This window comes from Somniosus microcephalus, chromosome 20, assembly GCF_052327205.1.
Source record: "Somniosus microcephalus isolate GS21.2 chromosome 20, FLI_Smic_1.0, whole genome shotgun sequence".
Classification (NCBI taxonomy): Eukaryota; Metazoa; Chordata; class Chondrichthyes; order Squaliformes; family Somniosidae; genus Somniosus; species Somniosus microcephalus.
Genome location: NC_141006.1, coordinates 33,807,195 through 33,828,560, shown reverse-complemented (window position 1 = coordinate 33,828,560; position 21,366 = coordinate 33,807,195). Strand labels below are relative to the sequence as shown.

Below are 21,366 nucleotides of genomic sequence, written 5' to 3'. Positions count from 1 at the left end.
GGGGAAAAGGAGTTGTAACTCTAAATGGAAGGAAGAGAAGGAAAGAATTACCCAATGAAATGCCCCAGCTGGAGGCTTCTAGTGTAAAGGCAACTAATACACTTTGTCCTCCATATAGACCACTAGCTCAAAATAAGGAGTGGGCCAAAATACTTGATGAAGAGATAAGGAGAATATGAAAAGAAGATGGTTATATTCATGGGGGATTTCAACTAAACAATAATAAAGTGGGACTGCCCACGTGGTGTAGAGTTAGACTTGGTAAAAGTAATGCATGATTGCTTCATGAGCTAGTGTGTCACGGAGCCGCAAGAGGCAGTTCTCGGTTTTACTTTGTAATGGTAAGTGACCCCGACAGCACAGAGAAAATGGAACTCATGCCACCCCAGGTGACGGTGACCATAACATGATTAAGTTTGATATGATACAAGATTCATTGCTGTTGAGGACCAACACTCAGATATACAATTTTAAAAAGGCCAACTACAAGGTTATGAGGGAAGAGCTAATACAGATTGACTGGAGGGATTGTTTAATAATGACTCGATTGAGGACAAAACAAATACTTTCAAATACATACTGAGAAGTATGCAGGGTAAATACTAACTACAGAGTTAGAATCAATAAAAATGACCCTAATTCATTAACAAAGGGAAATAAAGAGGATGAGGTTCACAAAGTCTGCAGAGAGAAAGCCCATTGGGAAAAATATATGAAACTTCTGAAGCATGTCAAAAGGGTGATTAGTAGTTAAAGAGGAATCTGGGAATGAGTATTGCTGCAGACTGTATACACAGCAGCATGAAACACTTCCAGTACCATACCAGCAACAGGAAAGTCAGAGAAGAGATATGGGCCTAGAAATTCGTGCGCCAAGCTCGCCTGGGCGCCGGAATTACCGCTCCGGACGGAGCCGCTTGCGCCAGCCGGAAATTCAGTTTCAGCGCCCCAAACGGAAGCGGGTCGCTGCTCGAGGCGCCCCGCATCCCTCTTGAGGCACTGCAACTGAATATCACAGCGCAACATGCCACAGCGCTATTATGTCCGTGTATAATTGAGACACGGACTGCAGGAGTTGGTTATAACAGGTCTTTACTGAATGGAGGCAACCTGGAACTACTATGCAAATGTTACTACACAGGCTTATATACAGGGGTGGTCACTACTGGTACTGCAGTATACAGGGGCTGCAGAATATAGTTCCTTCTGCAAAGTACATACACTACAATTCCTCCCCTTTTAGCTAAACAGTACATAACATTCGATTAACAATGAAATAACATATTTACAATTACAGTTGCTAGATACATTAGTTGAAGTTAAGCAATTATAAGTTCAGTCTTTGAGGAGGCTTCCTGATTCTGTCTGGATAACGCCTCTTTGGGGTATCAGGTTCTTCTGGCAAAGTTGAGTCGGGATCAATGTCGTTGTTTGGTTCGTCTGCTTCCAATATCACCGATTCTGAGGTAGATGTCATTGGTACTTCGGTTTCATCGCCAGGTGTATCAGATCGTGGTGTGGAGTTGACGTTTCCCAGTGACTCTAGAATCTGGTCAGCATGGCGTCTTACAATGCTCTCTCTAATGTCCACGGTATACATTAGAGGTCCTTGACGTGTACAGATTGTTCCTGGCTGCCATTTCTCTGTGCGTTAGTCCCGGGCCAAAACTGGTTGACCTATCTTAAAACTCCTGATCGGCCTTTCATTCATATTCTGAAACTGCCTGTTCTCCACATCTCTTCTGATGTTTGGCTTAACCAAATCCAAGCGGCATCGTAGTCTTCGATTGAAGAACATCATGGCTGGAGTTTGGTTGGTAACTGCATGTGCCGCATTCCGGTAGGCAAACAAGAAGGTATCCACCTTGTGCTGTAGGGGTATATCTTCATTACACATTGCCTTGATAGCCTTCTTGAATGTTTGAACGAACCTCTCGGCCAATCCATTAGTGGCTGGATGATATGGGGCGGATGTGTAATGCTTAACACCATTGTTCTTTAAGAACCTCCGGAACTCTTCAGACACAAACTGTGGTCCATTGTCGGAGCAAATCTGTTCAGGCAGCCCATTCCTGGTGAATATGGTTCGTAAGACTGTGATAGTTTTTTCTGTGGTGGTTGAGGACATTATTATTACCTCTGGCCACTTTGAATGTGCATCCACCGCAATTAAAAACATCGAGTCCATAAATGGACCAGCAAAATCAATGTGCACCCTTTGCCATGGAGATGAGGGCCACTCCCATGGATGTAGAGGGGCTTGTGGTGGGGCGTTTTGGACCTTCTGGCATCCTGTACAGCTCTTGGTCATCTCTTCGAATTCTCTATCGATTCCCGGCCACCACACAAACGCTCTGGCTAAGTTCTTCATTTTTACCCCTCCCAGATGACCCTCATGAAGCTCATTGAGCACTCTATCCTTCAATTTGGGTGGAATTACTACTCTGGATCCACACATCAAGGTTCCTCTGCACACTGACAGCTGTTCTCTTCTCGGCGAGAATGCTGGCAGCAGTGGTTCGCCATGTGCTGGCCATCCCTTCACCGTTAAATCATAGACCCAGGAGAGTGTCGGGTCATTTTGTGTTTCCTTTTCTATGTTTGCATTCGTCACAGGTAGACATTCGACTATGGTCGAGTGGAATATCTCCACTGGATCCACTGCAAGTTCTTCTTCCACCGTCGGCAACGGTAGGCGCGACAATCCATCAGCATTCCCATGCTGTTTAGTTCCTTTGTACTCAATGTCATATTGGTGTGCCCCTAGGAAAAGGGACCACCTCTGTAGCCGTTGTGCTGTCATGATTGGTACGCCCTTCTGAGGGTTGAAAATGGAGACAAGAGGTTGATGATCAGTAAGTAGAGTAAATTTCTGACCGTGCAGGTAGTGATTGAACTTCTTCACCCCCCACACCAGGCTGAGGGCCTCTCTGTCAATCTGGGCGTGGTTACGCTCGGCTGAAGTTAACGAGCGTGATGCAAAAGCTATCGGCCTCTCTGAACCATCAAGGAATTTATGTGACAGTACCGCCCCAATGCCGTAGGGAGACGCATCACACGCCAGTCTTATCGGTAGTGATGGGTTGTAGTGAGATAATACTTCTCTTGAAGTGATTAGGTCCTTACTCTTCTGAAAGGCCAGCTTACATTCACTGCTCCATTTCCATGCTACTCCCGTTTGTAGTAGGGCATTCAGTGGGTACAGAATTGTGGACAAATTCGGCAAAAACTTATGGTAGTAATTCACCAATCCGAGGAATGACCTCAGTTGCGACACATTTTCAGGCGCTGGAGCCTTAACTACCGCTTCAATTTTGTCAGGGGACTTATGTAACCCCTCTTCATCGATTACGTGGCCACAATACGATATCTGTTTCTTAAAAAACTCGCACTTGGGGCGATTGGCCCGTAGCCCATGTTCACGTAGTCGAGTGAGCACCTGCTCTAGGTTGGCAAGGTGTTCACTGTCATCTTCACCTGTCACTAGGATGTCGTCCAAGTAACACTGAGTCCCCGGAATTCCTTGCAGGACTTGTTCCATCGCTCTTTGCCATATCGCCGGAGCTGATGCTACTCCGAATACCAGTCGATTATACTGGTAAAGACCTTTGTGAGTGTTTATTGTGAGATACTTCCTAGAGGATTCTTCAACCTCCATCTGCAAATATGCTTGTGCTAGGTCAATATTTGTAAAACGCTTCCCTCCAGATAGTGAGGCGAAGATATCTTCTATCCTTGGAAGAGGATATTGTACTGTGTGAAGGACTGGGTTCACCGTCACCTTGAATTCCCCACAGATGCGAACCTTCCTTGGCTCCTCAGACTTATTGTTTAACGTTTTCTTCATGACAGGAACGATGGGTGTCGCCCACTCGCTCCAGTCTACCTTAGATAACACGCCTGCATTCTCCAGATTCTCCAGCTCTGCCTCGACGGCTGGGCGAATTGCATATGGTACCGGTCTTGCTTTGAAAAACTTGGGAATTGCATTCTCTTCTATTTTTATCGAGGCGGTTACGCCTTTAAGAGTTCCCAGTTCTTGTTGAAATACCTCTTTGGCGTTAGCTAAGATTGTTGACAATCGTCCAGGAGTGACGTCGTCATCCTTTTTACCAGCCACTGTCAGTGCCTGAATGTAGTGCCAGTCTAAACTTATCTTTCTGATCCATTCACATCCCAATAACGGTGGTCCACCATCTTGCAGTATGTACAGATACAATTTCTGTATTTCCTTGCCGTTGTGTTCGACAGGCACCCTTATTTTTCCTCTGGGGTATACTTTTTGCCCCGTATACGTCTTCAAGACAATGGATGTCTCTTTCAAGGGTATGTGTGAGAATAGCCGCTCATAGTCTCATCGATTCATGACGGTTAGAGCTGATCCTGTATCCAATTCCATTTTGACTTGGGACCCTGCTATCGTGAGGGTGACCCAAATGGTTTGGTGATCCTCTTTTGCGATTACGTTGTGAAGTTTGAGACAGCTTAGTCTCTTGTTCCCAGATTCACTATCGCTCATCTGGTCTTCGGAACTACTGTCCGTCATCTTTTATACTTTCCTGTACGGTTCCTTAGTAGCCTTTTTGTTGTCGTTGGACTTCTTCCCAGACCTGCAAACTCGTGCAATGTGTCCCATCTTTCCGCATTGCCTGCATATTTTGTTCTTGGACCAGCAGTCCTTCTGGTCATGGGTTGTTCTGCCGCAGCGATAACATTTTGCAAATCCCCGTGTAATTTCGGGTGCCGTATTCCTGTGGCTTTTGCTGTATTTCCGCAGCTCCCCTTGCTGCTGCTTCGTATGATACTGCCACGCTGAAAGCCTTATCTAGCGTCAGCTCTTTCTCTGAGAGTAACCTCTTCTGGGTTCCTTCACTCAGGAGTCCACAGATAAATTTGTCCCGTAAGATATCTGCCAGTCCTGCTCTGAACTGGCAGTGCTTTGATAGCTTGCGTAGTTCCATAAGGTAATCAGCATTGCTCTCATTTTTATGCTGATTTCTCCTGTGGAATTTAAATCTTTCTGCTATCAGCAGCGGTGTAGGATTTAGGTGTTCCTGTAGGATAGCAACAATTTCGTTAAAACTCTTCGCCTTCGGTTTGGCTGGAGTAATCGGGTCGTGCAATAGGCCGTACGTTCTTGCGACCATTAAGTTTAGCAGTACCGATGCCTTTTTCTCATCGGCTACTTCGTTTGCCTCGCAATATACCTCGACTCTTTCCACATACGTGGTCCAGTCTTCTGTTGCATTATCGAAGGCAGTGATATTGCCAGTCTTCGGCATCTTGGAAATCTAAGATGGCGCCTCCCGCGCTTTGTCTTCTTCCCTGATTTAACAAAATAGCGCCTCCCGCGCTTTGCCTTCTTCCCCGCTGGATTAAGATGGCGCCTCCCGCGCTTTCTGTCTTCTCCGCTGTTGCTAGCGCTGTTGCTGGCATTTTATGCCTTGATGGCGACGCCCTATGGTCTTCGCGCACTTCCCCCCGCGCTGCTGCTAACGCCGCTCTCTGCGGTTCCCGTGGCAAGCTGCAGCTCCTCGCGGCTTTCTGCGCGTTTAATTTTTATTATTTCCCCATCGTCGGAACAACCCTGCGGGACACTTGCCTCCCTCTTCTCGGGTCTGTACGCTGCCCGGCTTCGTAGCACCGGCCGCGCCCTGTGTGCTCCACCCTCTCTCTCTCTCCTCTTCCCAACAATGCTGCTCGGCCCCATTGCAAAGCCACCCGCTCGAGCTCTAGACCGCCGCAGCCCAGGAAGGATCAGTGTACTACCTGCCACCAGCCCGATTAGCTGAAGCACCATCGACAGGATAACCAAGCCCCGCTCTTGACAGCCTCTCCTGCAAATCTTCAACTCCGCTGACTCAGAGGCGGATGCCCGCGGTCGACGCCCGTTTCTTCTGTTTCTTTCTTCCTTCTGGCCTTGACCTCTGATAACTTCGCTTCAGGGATGGATCCCCATGAGGTGGTGCAGACTGTAGGTAAGTTCGTATCTGCTCGTCGCCAGTATTATGTCCGTGTATAATTCAGACACGGGCTGCAGGAGTTGGTTATAACAGGTCTTTACTGAATGGAGGCAACCTGGAACTACTATGCAAATGTTACTACACAGGCTTATATACAGGGGTGGTCACTACTGGTACTGCAGTATACAGGGGCTGCAGAATATAGTTCCTTCTGCTAAGTACATACACTACAAGCGCCACACGGCACACTGCGGTACTGCAGGCCTTCCTCCTCTTCTTAAAGGGGAGGGGCCTGCACCAGCGCGATTGAAGATCGCGAGTGCCGGCAAAAGAGCCCGGCACCGAGGAGAAGTGCCGGGCTCTTGGGACACAGCCGGCACTGCCCGGGGGTGGGGGGGTTAAGGAGGCCGGGGACGGCGGCGCGAGGAGATGCTGGCAGGCAGCTACAGTGGGGGGCACGACCAAATATCGTGATCGGGGCGGTAGCGGGGCGCTGCACACACCGATGATGTCATCGGTGGCGGTGCAGCGCTACAGGCTAACGCCGCCATTAGCGCCCCACTAAATTTCGCGGGAGGCATGGCCAGTGGTGCTAAACCCACTAAGTGCCCTCTTTGGGTGCTAACTGGCGGCGCAGCCCACCGAATTTCTAGGCCATGAAGCTTAAAAATATGCCAGTGGCCTGAAACTTGAGAATGAGCAGACAATGGTTAATATATTCAATGATTGCTTCCTTGAGTAATTTTTCTTTCTTTCTTTGAGTAATTACGAAAGACGAATATGCTCTCTATCAATGGAAAGAAAATCAAGACTTCAACATCTACAGAGCTCTAAATAGACTTAAAAGTACCTAGAGCAAACAAATCCCCAGAGTCCAGTATCACCTATCCCAGGGTGCAAAGACAGACTAAGGATGAAATTTGTGAAGCAAAGACAGGCATCATGAATACTTAGACAAGAAAGAAAGACTTGCATTTATATAGAAGGTCCCATTCGATTAGAAACAAGATAACATAGTACAGTACCCATATTGAACCAAAGGGTTAACTGAAATCCAGGGAATTGCAGACTCATGAATCTTACAGCAATACTGGCAAAATAATGGAGTCAATAATCAAGAGCAAACTTAAGGATATATATTGATGAATTTATAAATAACAACCACAGCTGGTATTTAAAAGAAATTCTAGTTGTATTCAATGCAGTCAATTTGCTGCTGTTGAGTTGGACTGTAAATATGGCATCAAAAAAGTATATATAAAAATAAAGATTCCTTGGAGTGATTGCAAGACAATAACCTAATTGAGAGGTTCAAGGACATCAGAAAAACCAACAACCACTTGCATTTATATGATGCCTTTAAAGTAGAAAAACATCCTAAGGTGCTTCTCAGGAATGGACACAGAGCCAAAGATATTAGGAGGAGTGACCAAAAGCTTGATAAGAGGTCAGTTTTAAGGAGGATCTTAAAGGAAGAGAGGGAGGTGGAGAGGCAGAAGGGTTGAGGGAAGAATTCCACAGCGTGGGATCTAGACAGCTGAAGGCATGGCTGCCTGTGGTGGAGCGAAGTAAGGGTTGGCATGAGAGGAGGTGAGAAACAGAGGGATGGAGAATTCTGGGGTGCAGCTTGTAGGTCTGGAAGAGGTTACGCAGTTGTAGGGAGTGGTGAGGCCATGAAGGGTTTAAGCATGTGGTTGAGAATTTTACATTGGGGGTGTTGGGGCACCAGGAACCAATGTATGTCAGCAGGGACAGGAATGAATGGTGAGCGGGACCTGGTGAGGGATAGGATGTAGGCAGCAGAGTTTTGGATGCGCTGAAGTTCATGGAGGGTGAAAGATGGGAAATTGGACAGGAGAGCAGTGGAATAGTTGAGTCTGGAGGTGAGAAAGGAATGGATGAGGGTTTCAGTGGCAGATGGGCTGGCAGGGACAGAGGGCGGTTGATGTTACAGGGGAATTAGTAAATCTCTATGATGGATAGTATATGGGGTCGGAAGCACAGGTCGGCCTCAAATAGGACACAGATTGCACACAATCTGGTTCATCCTGAGATAATCAGTTGCTAGTAAAGATGAGAATTGATGGTTATCTTTCCTCCCCGAGATGATCTGGGGTAGCAGATGGTTTTAGCAGGGGAGAATGAGGCCAGATAGCGCTCAAGATGGTCCAGCCTGTGATGGACAGCTAAACCAGTTGTGCAGAAGATACGCTCAGTGAAGCTGGGGGGGCCACACCAGTGGAATTGACCGAGAAGGGAGAGCGTACAGGTCATGCTGAAGACAAAGGCATCCAAGGTGGATGCAAGGGAGTGGTTGAGCAGATTGATGGCAAAGCAAGAGCTATTTGAATCTGGAGATTTGACTGCCATCTTGAAATCACTTTAGGTATTTGTTTTTATGATGAATACTGTGAAGTTTATGGGTTGGAATTTGTTCCATTTTTTGTGGTTATAGCAGCTGTCACAGCAGACACCGGCAGCCAGTGGGCTCGCTATCATTGATATGCAATTACGCCCACACTGAAAGATTAATGATTGTGAAATTGCAGCTGCAAATTTAGCAAGAAATGATTTGAGGTTGATTTCTGGGAAACTCTAGTCCCAGCATATGTTTATTTATACAGGCAAGAATTTACAGAATTCAGTTATTGTGTAAAAGTAAGTGTAACTAGAAAATATTTTAGGATTTACAATTCATATTAACTTGCCAGAAATAATCACTTAAGTGGAATGAAGTGCACTTTCAATCCAAAGTGAATGAATACCTGACCAACTGTCAAACTGCTCATAATACAAATACGGGATCAAATAATATTTATCTAAACTTCCTAACAGAGAGCATTAGAGCATTGTCCTATTACCTCTGGGACCAGAGCTTGAATCTAGCACAGAATTATAGAATGAAAGTCTCTCTCTTATTATTATATAAATGTCAATAGAATCATCGAATGATACAGCACAAAAGGAGGCCATTTGGCCCATTGTGCCTGTGCCGGCTCTTTGAATGAGCGATCCAATTAGTCCCACTCCCCTGCCCTTTCCCCATAGCCGTGCGGATCTTCCACCTTCAAGTAGTTATCCAATTCGCTTTTGAAAGTTATTATTGAGTCCACTTCCGCCACCCTTTCAGGCAATGCATTCCAGATCAAAAACTCTATCAAGTTAGTCAAACACGATTTGCCTTTAACTAATCAGTGCTGGCTTTCATTTATTAACCCATATTTTTCCAAGTGCCAATTAATTTTGTCCCATATTATTGTCTCTAAAAGTTTTCCCACCACCGACGATAGTCTGACTGGCCTGTAGTTGCTGAGTTTATCCCTCTCCCTTTCTTTAATCAGGGGTGTAACATTTGCAATCCTCCAGCCCTCTGGCACCACTCCCATATCTAAGGAGGATTGAAAGATTGGAACCAGAGCCTCTGCAATTTCCATTCTTACTTCCTTCAGCAACCTCGGGTGGATCCCACCCAGACCCGGTAACTTTTCTACTTTGAGCACTGCCAAACTTTTAAATACCTCCTTTTTATCCGATCCAATTTCTCTTATTACCTTCTCCTTTATTGTGACATTGGCAACATCTTCTTCTTTAGTGAAGACAGATGCAAATTATTAGGTGAAGTGAGTTTGGCCAATTATCCTTTCAGTTTTGCAACATAAAACCAACTATAATTTGATATGAAATAGCCAGTACCTTAGAGAGGTAATGAGGGCTTTTGTGGAAAATGAGACCGTCATACTGGTGTAGTAAGGGGAGTTGTGGCTCCGCTGCTTTACTGGGATATAAATGCAGAATGTCTTACTCTCGGTTTAAGTTGTGCTATATTTGACGAAGAATTTCTTGGCACGGATAGTAGATGCAAATAAAAAATGTCCATTCTCCAGTAATAGATATTCCTCACCTTGATAAGCAACAAATCAGAAATTTAAAAACACTTTGACATGTTCGTGATGGGGAGAAGAGCATAAAAGAGATAAGCACATCCCCTACTATTAAAAGGGATAAAGGTCATGTTCCTCTGTACTGTTTTTGCTTTCTGTTTTCTGAATGTTGTTACAGTGACATTCCTACTTCAGTCTCTTTTTGTCTCATAACTGGAGGTCACAGTGATGAACCTGTAATGTTTTGAAAGCGGTTTCCCAGTACGAACAACAGATAGCTGCAAAATGAAACTCTTCTGTCTTACCTCCAGACGCCATCTGGGAGCATTTGCAGCCACATTCATCATTGTCGGCGTCCTTGGTGCTGAATTGTGTACCAGAGGGGCTGAGGCTGCTGGTTCTGCCGGCTGTTCCACTGTAACCCTTTATGTGGAGCCTGTGAAATAAACACAACAGAATTGAGAGCTAGCAATCACCAGCCTGTTCCTTGGCTCAATAAAAAGCTTCCTTCAGGACTTGCTGTTCAACAAGTGATGCAAACAGTGATCATTATTATGATCTGGCCAAAAGAAAATTGCAAGTTCTACATAATTATCATCCCCATGGTGTGGAGATGCCGGAGTTGGACTGGGGTGGACAAATGTAAGAAGTCACACAACACCAGGTTATAGTCCAACAGCTTTATTTGAAATCACAAGCTTTCGGAGCGCTGCTCCTTCTTCAGGTGAAGTGGAGAAATGCATAAAGACACAGCTTATATAGTCAGAGAATCATGTCAGACTATAATGAGTCAATAATTGGGCAAGATTTAGCTGAAAAAATAACAGAATCTGAATGATGCACACTATTATTAATGTGCACATCAGCCAGCAAGTTGTGGTGAGGAAGAGATACCCCATGAATTGTGAATCGCCACAAGTTGCTGGCTGATTTGTGCCGCTGTTCCATTCACTTCACGAAAATGACATCTCACACTTACCCACTCTGATTTTCATGAATTTGCCGCATTTGCATATTAATTGCCCACTAACTAGCCACAGAATGTTAAGTCTAGTAATTAACAGCTTAAGCACCCTTTTAATGATGTAACAACTGTTAATGACTGCCAATCAACCTCTCTGGCCCAGAAAGTGAACAATTAAAAGTGTGGCGTCTCATTCCTTCAGGTTGTGAATTGTTGTTGAAGATTTTGAATGTCAAATTTTAATTTTTTTCCTACTTTTCCTTTCTGTCTCTTTTTTCCTCACTCTCTTAATATAATCTTTCTTTCCCTCTCTCTCTGTACCCAATTTGACATTGAATTCGCCCACTTTCTCAGTTCTTCTTCTGTTTATTTCCCAATCCTTTAATCACATTGGTTAAGGAGATACACCATTTGTCCTGTGGTTCAGAAGGTCCCAGATACCATGTTGCCCTTGCACTTCCAGCAAATCTAACTAACAGGGCACGCTCCAGCAAAATTTGGGCCAATAATTCAGAAGATTATATTTCTGTGCAGTACTTGGGAGAATATTCATACACTTGAGTCATCTGACTGGACCAATAACAAAGATAAAAACATTTTCCTCATGAAAACCACATGCAGGGTACTGTAGTTAACCATCACCATGTGCTCTTAAATGTTTAGTACTGTGTCGATTAACATATTATTTTAGTTTCACATGCTATATTTTTTGTGAAACTTTTCTGTTCACCAAGTGAAGGGTTGAAATATTTTGGCCTAGAAATTGGGTATAGCCCCGCTTGGGGCGTTAGAATTGGCGCAGCGCAAAGTTTATAGCCAGACGCAACTTATCGCCACCTGGCACGATATTGGGTTGCATCGCCCCTAAAGGTGATTGAGGCGCAAATTCAGGCATTACACGGGACTCCTAAGGTGCTAAACTTCCGGTGCAACCCAATATCTGAGTGGACGGGCGCAGCGCAGGTGCTCTCAATTACCGATGACCACGAGACTTCCAGGCGCCGGCCAGCTCTTAAAGGGGTGGGTCAGTCAGCTTCAGCATCCACACTCTGCGCCTTGCAGGCCTCAGAATCAGCGCAGGCCCTTCTCTGGCGCTAAAAACTTGGACCAGATGGAGAAGGTGAGACAGAGAGCAGAGCGCTTCACCAATGAGGCTCTGGAGCAATTGGTGGTCGCAGTGGAGCGCCGGTGAGATGTTCGCTGCCCAGACAATGGCAGGAGGCCGAATCATAAGGACTACCGACGAGCTTGGAGGGATGTATGCCAGGGGGTCAATTCCAGCAGCATGGTGACCAGGAGCCCTGTCCAATGCAGAAAGAAATTCAACGACCTCACTCGGGTCGTGAGGGTGAGTTTTGTTTCTGCAAACTTCTGCATCCCTTCATTTGCACCTGACTTTATGGCTACAGTGTGGGCTGTGCCCCATTGGCCATCTGCCAGCAAGCACCCATGGCCCTTTCTGGGCACACACATGCACATTTGACTCAAGGCGTCATGTAAGGGCTCTTGCATCATGGGGGGCATGAGATGATCACTCAGGGCATCATGTAAGGGCTCTTCCACCATGGGGGGCATGAGATGATCACTCAGGGCATCATGTAACATAGCTTCCCCTCCTTTCCCCTGCAGTCCAAGCTGGCGAGGATTGGCAAAGACCAGCTTAGCACCGGTGGAGGACCGCCACTTGTGGTCACTCTCACGGATCTCGAGGAGAGAGTCCACCAGATTCTTGGAGGACGTCTGAGTGGTCCTGTAACCACTGCAGCTGCTGACCCCATTGTCGACAGTGATGGTAAGGTTGTCACCTTTTACAACTGTCTCCTTCCACTTGTTCCCTCCGCCAGCATGCTTTCTCACTGTGGACCCATGTCATAGCCTTGCCGCAATCTGGCATCCCTTGCTGCCAAGCTGTCCTTTTGCTAAAGCCACTCTTCCACCTCCCTGCTTTCAGATGCTGCATCACCAGCTCGGGAGCCGGGCCCTCAAGCTGCCAGTGCCAGTGCTTCCGAAGGCTCAATGAGAAAATTACTGTCCAACAGAAGGTCAGCAACTCTCTCCAGCAACGATCAGAATGGCCAGCCCAAATGGCTGCAGCTTTTATACTAGTGCTGTCCCCTTTAAATAGCACCCCCCGAGTCCGAGAAGGGCCTGGGAACGCTCCATGCAACTGTCACTAATAGCGGCAGGCGGAAAGGTTGCGAGCACCACCGAATATCCGGTCCGGGGCGCCAAAAAGGCATTGCACACTGAAATGATGTCATGATCTGCCTGCGCCCGCAGGCGCGCGCAAAGAGTTAGCGCCGGCGCTAAAAGGATGCTCAATATGGGAGGTGACGCTATATTCACTGCGCCCGCCCAAAAATTGGGTAACGCCCCAATTCTCGGGCTCTTTAGGCGCTAATCGCTGGCGCTACCAACTGAATTTCTAGGCCTTTATTCCTTAACAGTAACATCACTTTTTGTATATAATACTTCCATGGCAAGGAGCTCATTGGGCTAGGACGTGACATTAGTTAGGTGTTCTCAATTTACTTTTGGAGAAAGTTTACAGAATTTTTGCTCATGAGATTAAATGGATGTGCAGAGCCCATGTTCGAGCAAACTGCATATCTACTGTGGAAAGAACAAGTGTGATGACTTTTTCTTGTTCCATGATGTTTTATGTAACTTCCAATCTCTGATAGGCTCAGATCATGGTCTATGGCTTGAATCAGTTTAGAGATTTAGGCACGAAATGGCCACTTAACTTTACCTATCTAATCCCACCTGGCTAAAGTAAAAATGTCTAGTGCTCCCCATGATTTATTCCTCTCACAGCCAGCTCAACTTCCTGTACAATAGTAAAATGCTGGGGCGCGATCTTGCCAGCCCTGGGGAGGCAGGTATGGAGGCGGGACTGCTGGGAAAAGACAGAATTTAGGGGCGGGTGCCCAACCCGCCTCCGTGCCATCTTGACAGGAGGCAGGTAGCCGACCTGCGCCGGGTCCAGTCTCTTTGGAGGCAGGAAGGGGATTACAGCCACTTAACTACCTGTTAACAGGTAGTTAACAGGCAGATAAGAGGATTATTCCTATTTTGCCCACACAAGTGTGGGCTTCCCGAAGGCTCCAAAACCCGCCAGGGTCACCGAGGCGAGTAGTGGGTGTGCGGGGTGCAAAATTGCGGTGAAGGTAAGTGATGGGTGGAAGTGTGGAGAGGTGAGTATGTGAGGTAGGTGGAAAGTGTTAGAAAAAGTTTACTTACCTTTGTTTCTTCCTGAAGGCTTCAATCGGTGGGTATGCGGAGAGTCTCACACCTCCGCAGCAGAGATGACAGATGGCAGTTGCATTCTCCAATGCAACAACCATCTAATTTCTGCAAAAGAAAGAGGTTTGATGAGTCTTGAATTCAAGAACTCATCAAACTACAGAAAATGTCAGTGTTGGACAGCTTCACAGAGCTGCCAAATGATGACAATTCATCTGTCAAAAATTTTTGACAGATGTAACGTCATACGCTGACGTTCTCTGTAACCGGCTTCCCCTTAATTGGCCTGCTAAGCCCACTGGGTGGGCTTAACAAGGTCAATCAAGGGACAATAGCGTGGGTTGGCCAGAAGTTGATGGAGGCGGGACTGAAACCCGATAAGTGGGAGTCCCGCCTCCAAAACCTCCCCATTGGCAAAATCCAGCCACTGGTTTCCAATAGCAGCTGCATTGCTGTGGGAAGGCACAAAATGGAATGTAGGTGTTCCCCTGCACAAAAGTAGGAATGGCCACACCATGCTTCTCTTGTGATAAGGCATCTGAACTTGAGGCTGTGGTGGCAGTGGGGAAGTGTGACATAGCAGGATCAAAAAGATGGCTAGCCACTGACAATGACAGTAAATACAAATCAGAAGATATATAGGAGGCTCAGGAAAAATAGAGCAGAAGAAAAGAAGGTTGTCAGAAAACATCAGAAACAACTGAGGAGGTAGAGGTAAACCGTGGAACACAAAATCTACCTAACAAGCTGCTCCTTTTATTGTGGAAACTAATACTAAGAAAATGCTAGAGACCATCAGATCAGAATAAGAAAACCATTCACTTATGAGGGGAAAAGAAATGTATGTGCAAATAGGAAGCTTAAATTTAATGGGAGATTTCAACCAGCCTAATATAAATTGGGAATGCCCAAGTGATTCAAATTACTGTATGATTGCTTCCATACCCAATGCATCAGAGACATGGAAGTGAAAAGATACAGCTCATATCATGACTTGTTAATTCGAAGTGAACTAGGTAGCAACATACTGGGATGACAATAAAAACTTTCATTTATATAGCGGCTTTGATGTAGAAAAGCATCCTGAGGTACTTAATGATCACGTTCAACATAATTGGGTCTTTAATAACATCTCAGTTGAGAACAAATGAACTGCCGTTTAAATTAAATCACTGAGAAGCTAGAATGACCAAGCACAGAATGAATAAGCATGGTCCGAAATGGGTCGACAGAATAATGTGAATGTAGGAATAATGCATGGCCTAAACCTTTGCTGCACAGAAAGCTGCCGCATCAGCTTAAAACTATAAGAATTGACCGTAAAGCTTGGAAAAAGATAAGAAATTGGTTGAAGGCTAGGAAGCAGTTAGCACTGGGACAGGGGCCAATGATAGGTCAGGGAGGGGGAAAGGACAAGTGGAGGAGTTCCCCAGGAAACAGTGCTGGTACCCCAATTGCTCTTATTTATGTTAATGACTTAGATTCAGAAAAGCAGTGCAAACTGGTCAAATCCACAGATGGTGGATGAGTTTGCGGGCGGGGTGGTGGTTCGTTTGCAAAGTCAGCCAAAGGCCTGAAAAATGAGTTTGATCACTCTAAGTGATCAGAATAGTGGCATATGAAGTTCAAAACTGTGAAGTGTAAGGTGCTGCACATTGGAACAAGTCATCATCATAGGATATAAATACTCTTGCGAATGGTGTGAGCATATCTAAGTGTGACGTTGAAAGAAATCCAGGGTTGGTGTTTAACAGGTCCAGTCACTGGAAAGCAGCAACCAAAGCAAATAGAATGCATAAATATATTGCTAAGTCACTAATGTCAACTTTGAACAATATCATGCTGAGTTTGTACAGTGCCCCGGAAAAACTGTGGCAGATGGAATTCAATGAGGGGAAATGTGAGGTCATCCACTCTGGACCCAAGAAAGACATTTTCTAAATGGCAGAGCTAGGAAATGTGGAGGAGCAGAAAGATTTAGGGACTCATGTACAGAAATCAGTAAAAGCTAGCAGACAGGAACACAATTAACTCAAAAGGCTAAAGGAATGTTGGCCTTTATCTCCAGAGGACTGGAATACAAAGGGGTGGAAGTTATGCTACAGTTGTATAAAGCTCTGGTTAGACCCCATCTGGAGTACTGGGGCTAATGGGTAAAGGAAATTCAGGTCCAATACTAGAGTGTACATAAATATAGATATGCATTTATAAACCCAGTGAAGTTCAGTGATTATGCCATTTTAACCATACATAGTTCCTTGACAATCAGGCAGATTCTCTAATCAGCAGCCAGTTTTACACTTGGGCGGCAAGTTGAAAATCTAAAATAACAACAGAAAATGCTGGAAAAACTCAGCAGGTCAGGCAACATCCGTGGAGAGAAATTTGAGTTGACGTTTCGGGTTGGACCCTTCTTCAAAACTGGAAAGAAAAGGAACTAGATCGAAGGCAGGGCTGCGATCGGACAAAAGAATAAAAGAAACAAAAGAAGTAAAAGAGATTAGAAGCTAGACGAGATGGTAATAGGCTGGGATTGGGTGTAAAGTGTACTGGCAGGGCAAAAGATAGCTGCCAGGTGTGAGAGAGAAACAAAAGGAAGGGGGGGGGAGGGAAAGGAGTGGAACAATTACAAGAGAAAATGAAATGGGGGCCGAGCTTATGATCTGAAATTGTTGAACTCGATATTGAGTCCGGAAGGCTGCAGACTGCCTAATCGGAAGATGAGGTGCTGTTCCTCGAGTTTACGTTGAGCTTCCGTGGAACAATACAAGAGGCCAAGGACGGTGAGGTCCGAGTGGGAATGGAGCGGTGAATTAAAATGACAGGCGACCGGAAGCTCGGGGTCACCCTTACGGACTGAACGGAGGTGTTCCGCAAAGCGGTCACCCAATCTGCGTTTGGTCTCCCCAATGTAGAGGAGACCGCATCGTGAGCAGCGAATACAGTATACTAGATTGCGAGAAGTACAAGTAAATCGCTGTTTCACCTGGAAGGGGTGTTTGGGGCCCTGGACAGTGGGAAGGGGGGAGGTATAGGGGCAGGTGTTACATCTCCTCCGCTTGCACGGGAAGGTGCCAGGCGAAGAGGAAGGGCTGTTTGGGGTGATAGAGGAGTGGACTAGGGTGTCTCGGAGGGAGCGGTCCCTGCGGAATGCGGAAAGGGGAGGGGAGGGGAAGATACGTTTGGTGGTGGGATCACTTTGGAGGTAGCGGAAATGCCGGAGGATGATCCGTTGAATGTGGAGGCTGGTGGGGTGAAAGGTGAGGACAAGGGGAACCCTATCGTGGTTCCGGGAGGGAGGGGCAAGGGTGAGGGCAGAAGTGCGGGAGATAGAACTGACACAGTCGAGGGCAGTGTCAACCACAGTAGAGGGGAATCCTCGGTTGCGGAAAAAGGAAGACATGTCTGAAGCACTGGTGTGGAAGGTGGCGTCGTCGGAGCAGATACGGCGGAGGCGGAGAAACTGGGAGAATGGAATAGAGTCCTTACAGGAAGCGGGGTGGGAGGAAGTGTAGTCCAGGTAGCTGTGGGAGTCAGTGGGCTTGTAGTAAATATTGGTCGATAACCTATCCCCAGAGATGGAGACGGAGAAGTTGAGGAAGGGAAGGGAAGAGTCCGAGATGGACCATGTGAAGGTGAGGGAAGGGTGGAAATTGGAGGCAAAGTGAATGAAATTGTCAAGTTCGGGGCGAGAGCAGGAAACGGCACCGATACAGTCATCAATGTATCGGAAAAAGAGGTGAGGGAGGGGACCCGAGTAGGACTGGAACAAAGATTGTTCCACATAGCCCACGAAAAGGCAGGCATAGCTAGGGCCCATGCGGGTACCCATGGCGACACCTTTGATTTGGAGGAAATGAGTGGAGTTAAAGGAGAAGTTGTTCAATGTGAGAACAAGTTCAGCCAGGCGGAGGAGGGTCGTGGTGGATGGGGACTGGTCGGGCCTCTGTTCAAGGAAGAAGCGGAGCGCCCTCAGGCCATCCGGGTGGGGGATGGAGGTGTAGAGGGATTGTACGTCCATGGTGAAAAGGAAGCGGTTGGGGCCAGGAAACTGGAAACTGTTAAAGTGGCGGAGGGCGTCCGAAGAGTCGCGGATGTAGGTGGGAAGAGACTGGACAAGGGGAGAAAAGATAGAGTCAAGATAGGAAGAGATAAGTTCCGTAGGGCAAGAACAGGCTGAAACGATGGGTCTACCAGGGCAGTCCTGTTTGTGGATCTTGGGAAGGAGGTAGAAGCGGGCTGTGCGGGGTTGGGGAACTATGAGGTTGGTGGCAGCAGGGGGAAGATCTCCAGAGGAGATGAGGTCAGTGACAGTCTTGGAAACGGTGGTTTGATGTTCGGTAGTGGGGTCATGGTCCAGGTGGAGGTAGGAGGAGGTGTCGGAGAGTTGGCGTTCAGCTTCCGCTAGGTAGAGGTCGGTGCGCCAAACAACAACGGCACCACCCTTGTCAGCGGGTTTAACGACAATGTCAGGGTTGGATCTAAGAGAATGGAGTGCTGCAAGTTCAGAGGGAGGTAGGTTGGAGTGAGTGAGGGGAGCAGAGAAATGGAGACGGCCGATGTCACAGCGGCAGTTAGCGATGAAAAGATCTAGAGAGGGTAAGAGGCCAGGGGGAGGGGTCCAGGTAGAACAGGAATTCTGCAAGCGGGAGAAAGGGTCAGTTGTGCGGGGGGAAGACTCCTGGCCAGTGAAGTGGGCACAGAGACGAAGGCGGCGGAAAAAGAGCTCAACATCGTGCCGAGCTCGAAATTCATTGAGGTGGGGGCGTAAGCGGATGAAGCTCAGGCCTTTGCTGAGGACTGATCGTTCAGGGTCAGAGAGTGGAAGGTCAGAGGGGATAGTGAAAACGCAGCAGGGGGTGGGATTGGGGGAAGGGGGGTCAGAGGAAAGTGAAGGGGAAGAAGGTTCCGGAGGGGCGTTGGTGTCCAAGAGTTGATGAAGCTTGCGATCCTTGACATCGGAAAGGAAGAAGAAAAGTTGAAAATCTACCCCAGTAATTCCTCTGTGTCTGCAACAGATTCATTTGCGGCAACTGTAGAAACATTTTTTCATAACTATATATGTACAAAATAGAAGCAAATGGATGGTGAATCCACTCAAAAATCTTTGTCATTGCTTGATTTTAAAAAGAGACCATTTGTAAAACGAGGCCCTGTTACAGATAATTTTTTAATGGAAACGCATTTCATAATTTAAATAAAATGAAACCCATGAGCTACTTAGTACTGAAATGGTTAATATATTTACAGTTAATTAAACTTCTCGACATGCTGAGGGAGGAAAATAAAAGTCATTTTACATTATACAGTCGTGTAGTAAAGTATCGTTCTGAATCATACAGGTCCCTGTCTCTTCTAATAATAACATGACAGGAAACACATTAATAAACCATTGGAATGTCACTTGTACACTGCTTTGTTCTGATAAATTAAGAATTACTGCTCTGGCCTGCCAGAATGTCTGAAATAAAATAAACACTTGCTTCGACACGTAGTCGACTGTATGATCTAAGCTAATGACTAAACTTCTCCCTCCAACAGGTCCCAACTGTTTTTCCCCTACTTGCCCATGTTATGAATGAACACACAATGAATTGTATGTATTAATTACTTATCTGAAAAGAGGTTGAGTAGCTATAATGTTTCGCCAGCTGTGAAACAGATGCAGCGCTCATTTGTACTCAACACATAAACGAAGTGCTGCCTAATACCCACCATGCTAGAGTATTGGACTGCCATCTCGGCGACGCAAGTTTGAATCCAATTTGCCGTACGACCAGAAAGGTGAGTTTTGTGAATTTCAGCTTGTTCATTAATGGGTGGCTGTGAAAGCCAAAGGATATGGGGGAGCATTGCTTCCTATACCATTCAAGCTTGGAAGTTAGTGAAGCAGCAGCACTGACTGTAAGGGGGCGATTTTGTGACTGGGAGCTCGTTGGAGGCGGGACTGCTGCTTGGCGGGTCGATGTCCCGCCTCCATCGATTTGTGGCCAACCCACGCTATTTTCCATTGAATGACCTTGTTATGCCCGCCCAGCGGGCTTAGCAGGCCAATCAATGGAAAGCCGGTTGCAGAGAACGTCAACTTATGAAGTTTCATCTGTCAAAAATTTTTGACAGATGAATTGTCATCGTTTGGCAGCTCTGTGAAGCTGTCAAACAGTGACATTCTTTGCAGTTTGATGAGGTCTTAAATTCAAGACCTCATCAAACTTCTTTCTTTTATAGAAATGAGATGGCTGTTGCATCTGAGAATGCAACGGCCATCTCTCATCTGCAACACGGAGGTCCGAGACTCTCCGCATACACACCGACTGAAGCCTGCAGGAAGAAACAAAGGTAAATACACTTTTACTAACACTTACCTCAGATACTCACCTCTCCACTCTTGCACCCTTACCTTCACACCACACTTTTGCACCCCCTGACCCTCGCAGGCCCAGTACTCACCTCGGTGACCTGGCAGGTTTTGGAGCCTTTGGCAAGCCCGCACTTGAGGGCAAAAAGGGGATAATCCTATTTTCTGCCTGTTAACTACCTGTTAACAGGCAGTTAATAGGCTTTAATCCCTTCCCGCCTTCAAGGAGACAGGACCCAGCGCAGGACGGCTACCCGCCTCCTGGCAAGATGGCATGGAGGCGGGTTGGGCACCCGCCCCCAAATTTTGCCATTTTCCCGGCAGTCCTGCCTCCATAACCCCGACTCTGGCAAAATCACCCCTTAAGTGTGAAGATAGCCAAAGGCTTGGCTATCCAATTTAGGACCGCAGAGATCCAAAGCGCTAAGCAGGGCAAAGGAGAACCCATCCCATCCTCCAAACCCAGCAAGCAATACGTAGGTGAAATGGTTAACTTGAGAATAGACTGTCCCTTCTTTCAACCCATGTGGGCAATATCGACATCTACAACATGACGGGTGGGGGAAGGAAGAAAGAGGAACAGGAATGAACTTTACCTAACACAGGAAATTAACGTGTGTAAAGGGCTTAGCTGAAGTTAGGGTAAGAAAATTGGAAAAAAACAGAAAATAATTCAACTGGAATCTATTGTGTATGTATGGTCTCTGGTCAATACAAATTCCTAGAATCTAACTTAACAAATCACTACAACTGACAAAATTGTCACAGACTCAGATTGCACAATGCACCCACCCCATAATTATACAATTCTGCTCCAGCGGTGTTGGAGAGACAGGGTGTGAGTTGAGTTGATAATTGTACAGACTGCGCAGCGAGTCTGTGATTTTGGCCAGGGAATCTGGATTCTGCAGAAGGAAATTGCAGATGCTGATGAGACGTTAAGGACTTCTCGAC

General features: G+C 46.4%; 1 protein-coding gene across 4 annotated transcripts in view; it reads right to left on the bottom strand.

Annotated features, from left to right (window-relative positions):
- LOC147103114 (angiopoietin-2-like) overlaps positions 1–21,366 on the bottom strand; it is a 221,696-nt gene that overhangs the window by 9,678 nt on the left and 190,652 nt on the right. For all 4 annotated transcript variants that reach the window (XM_085962431.1, XM_085962432.1, XM_085962430.1 and 1 more), the window contains one exon: positions 10,150–10,280. In XM_085962431.1, coding sequence (XP_085818557.1) covers positions 10,150–10,280 — 131 coding nt within the window. The remainder of the gene's footprint in view (positions 1–10,149; positions 10,281–21,366) is intronic.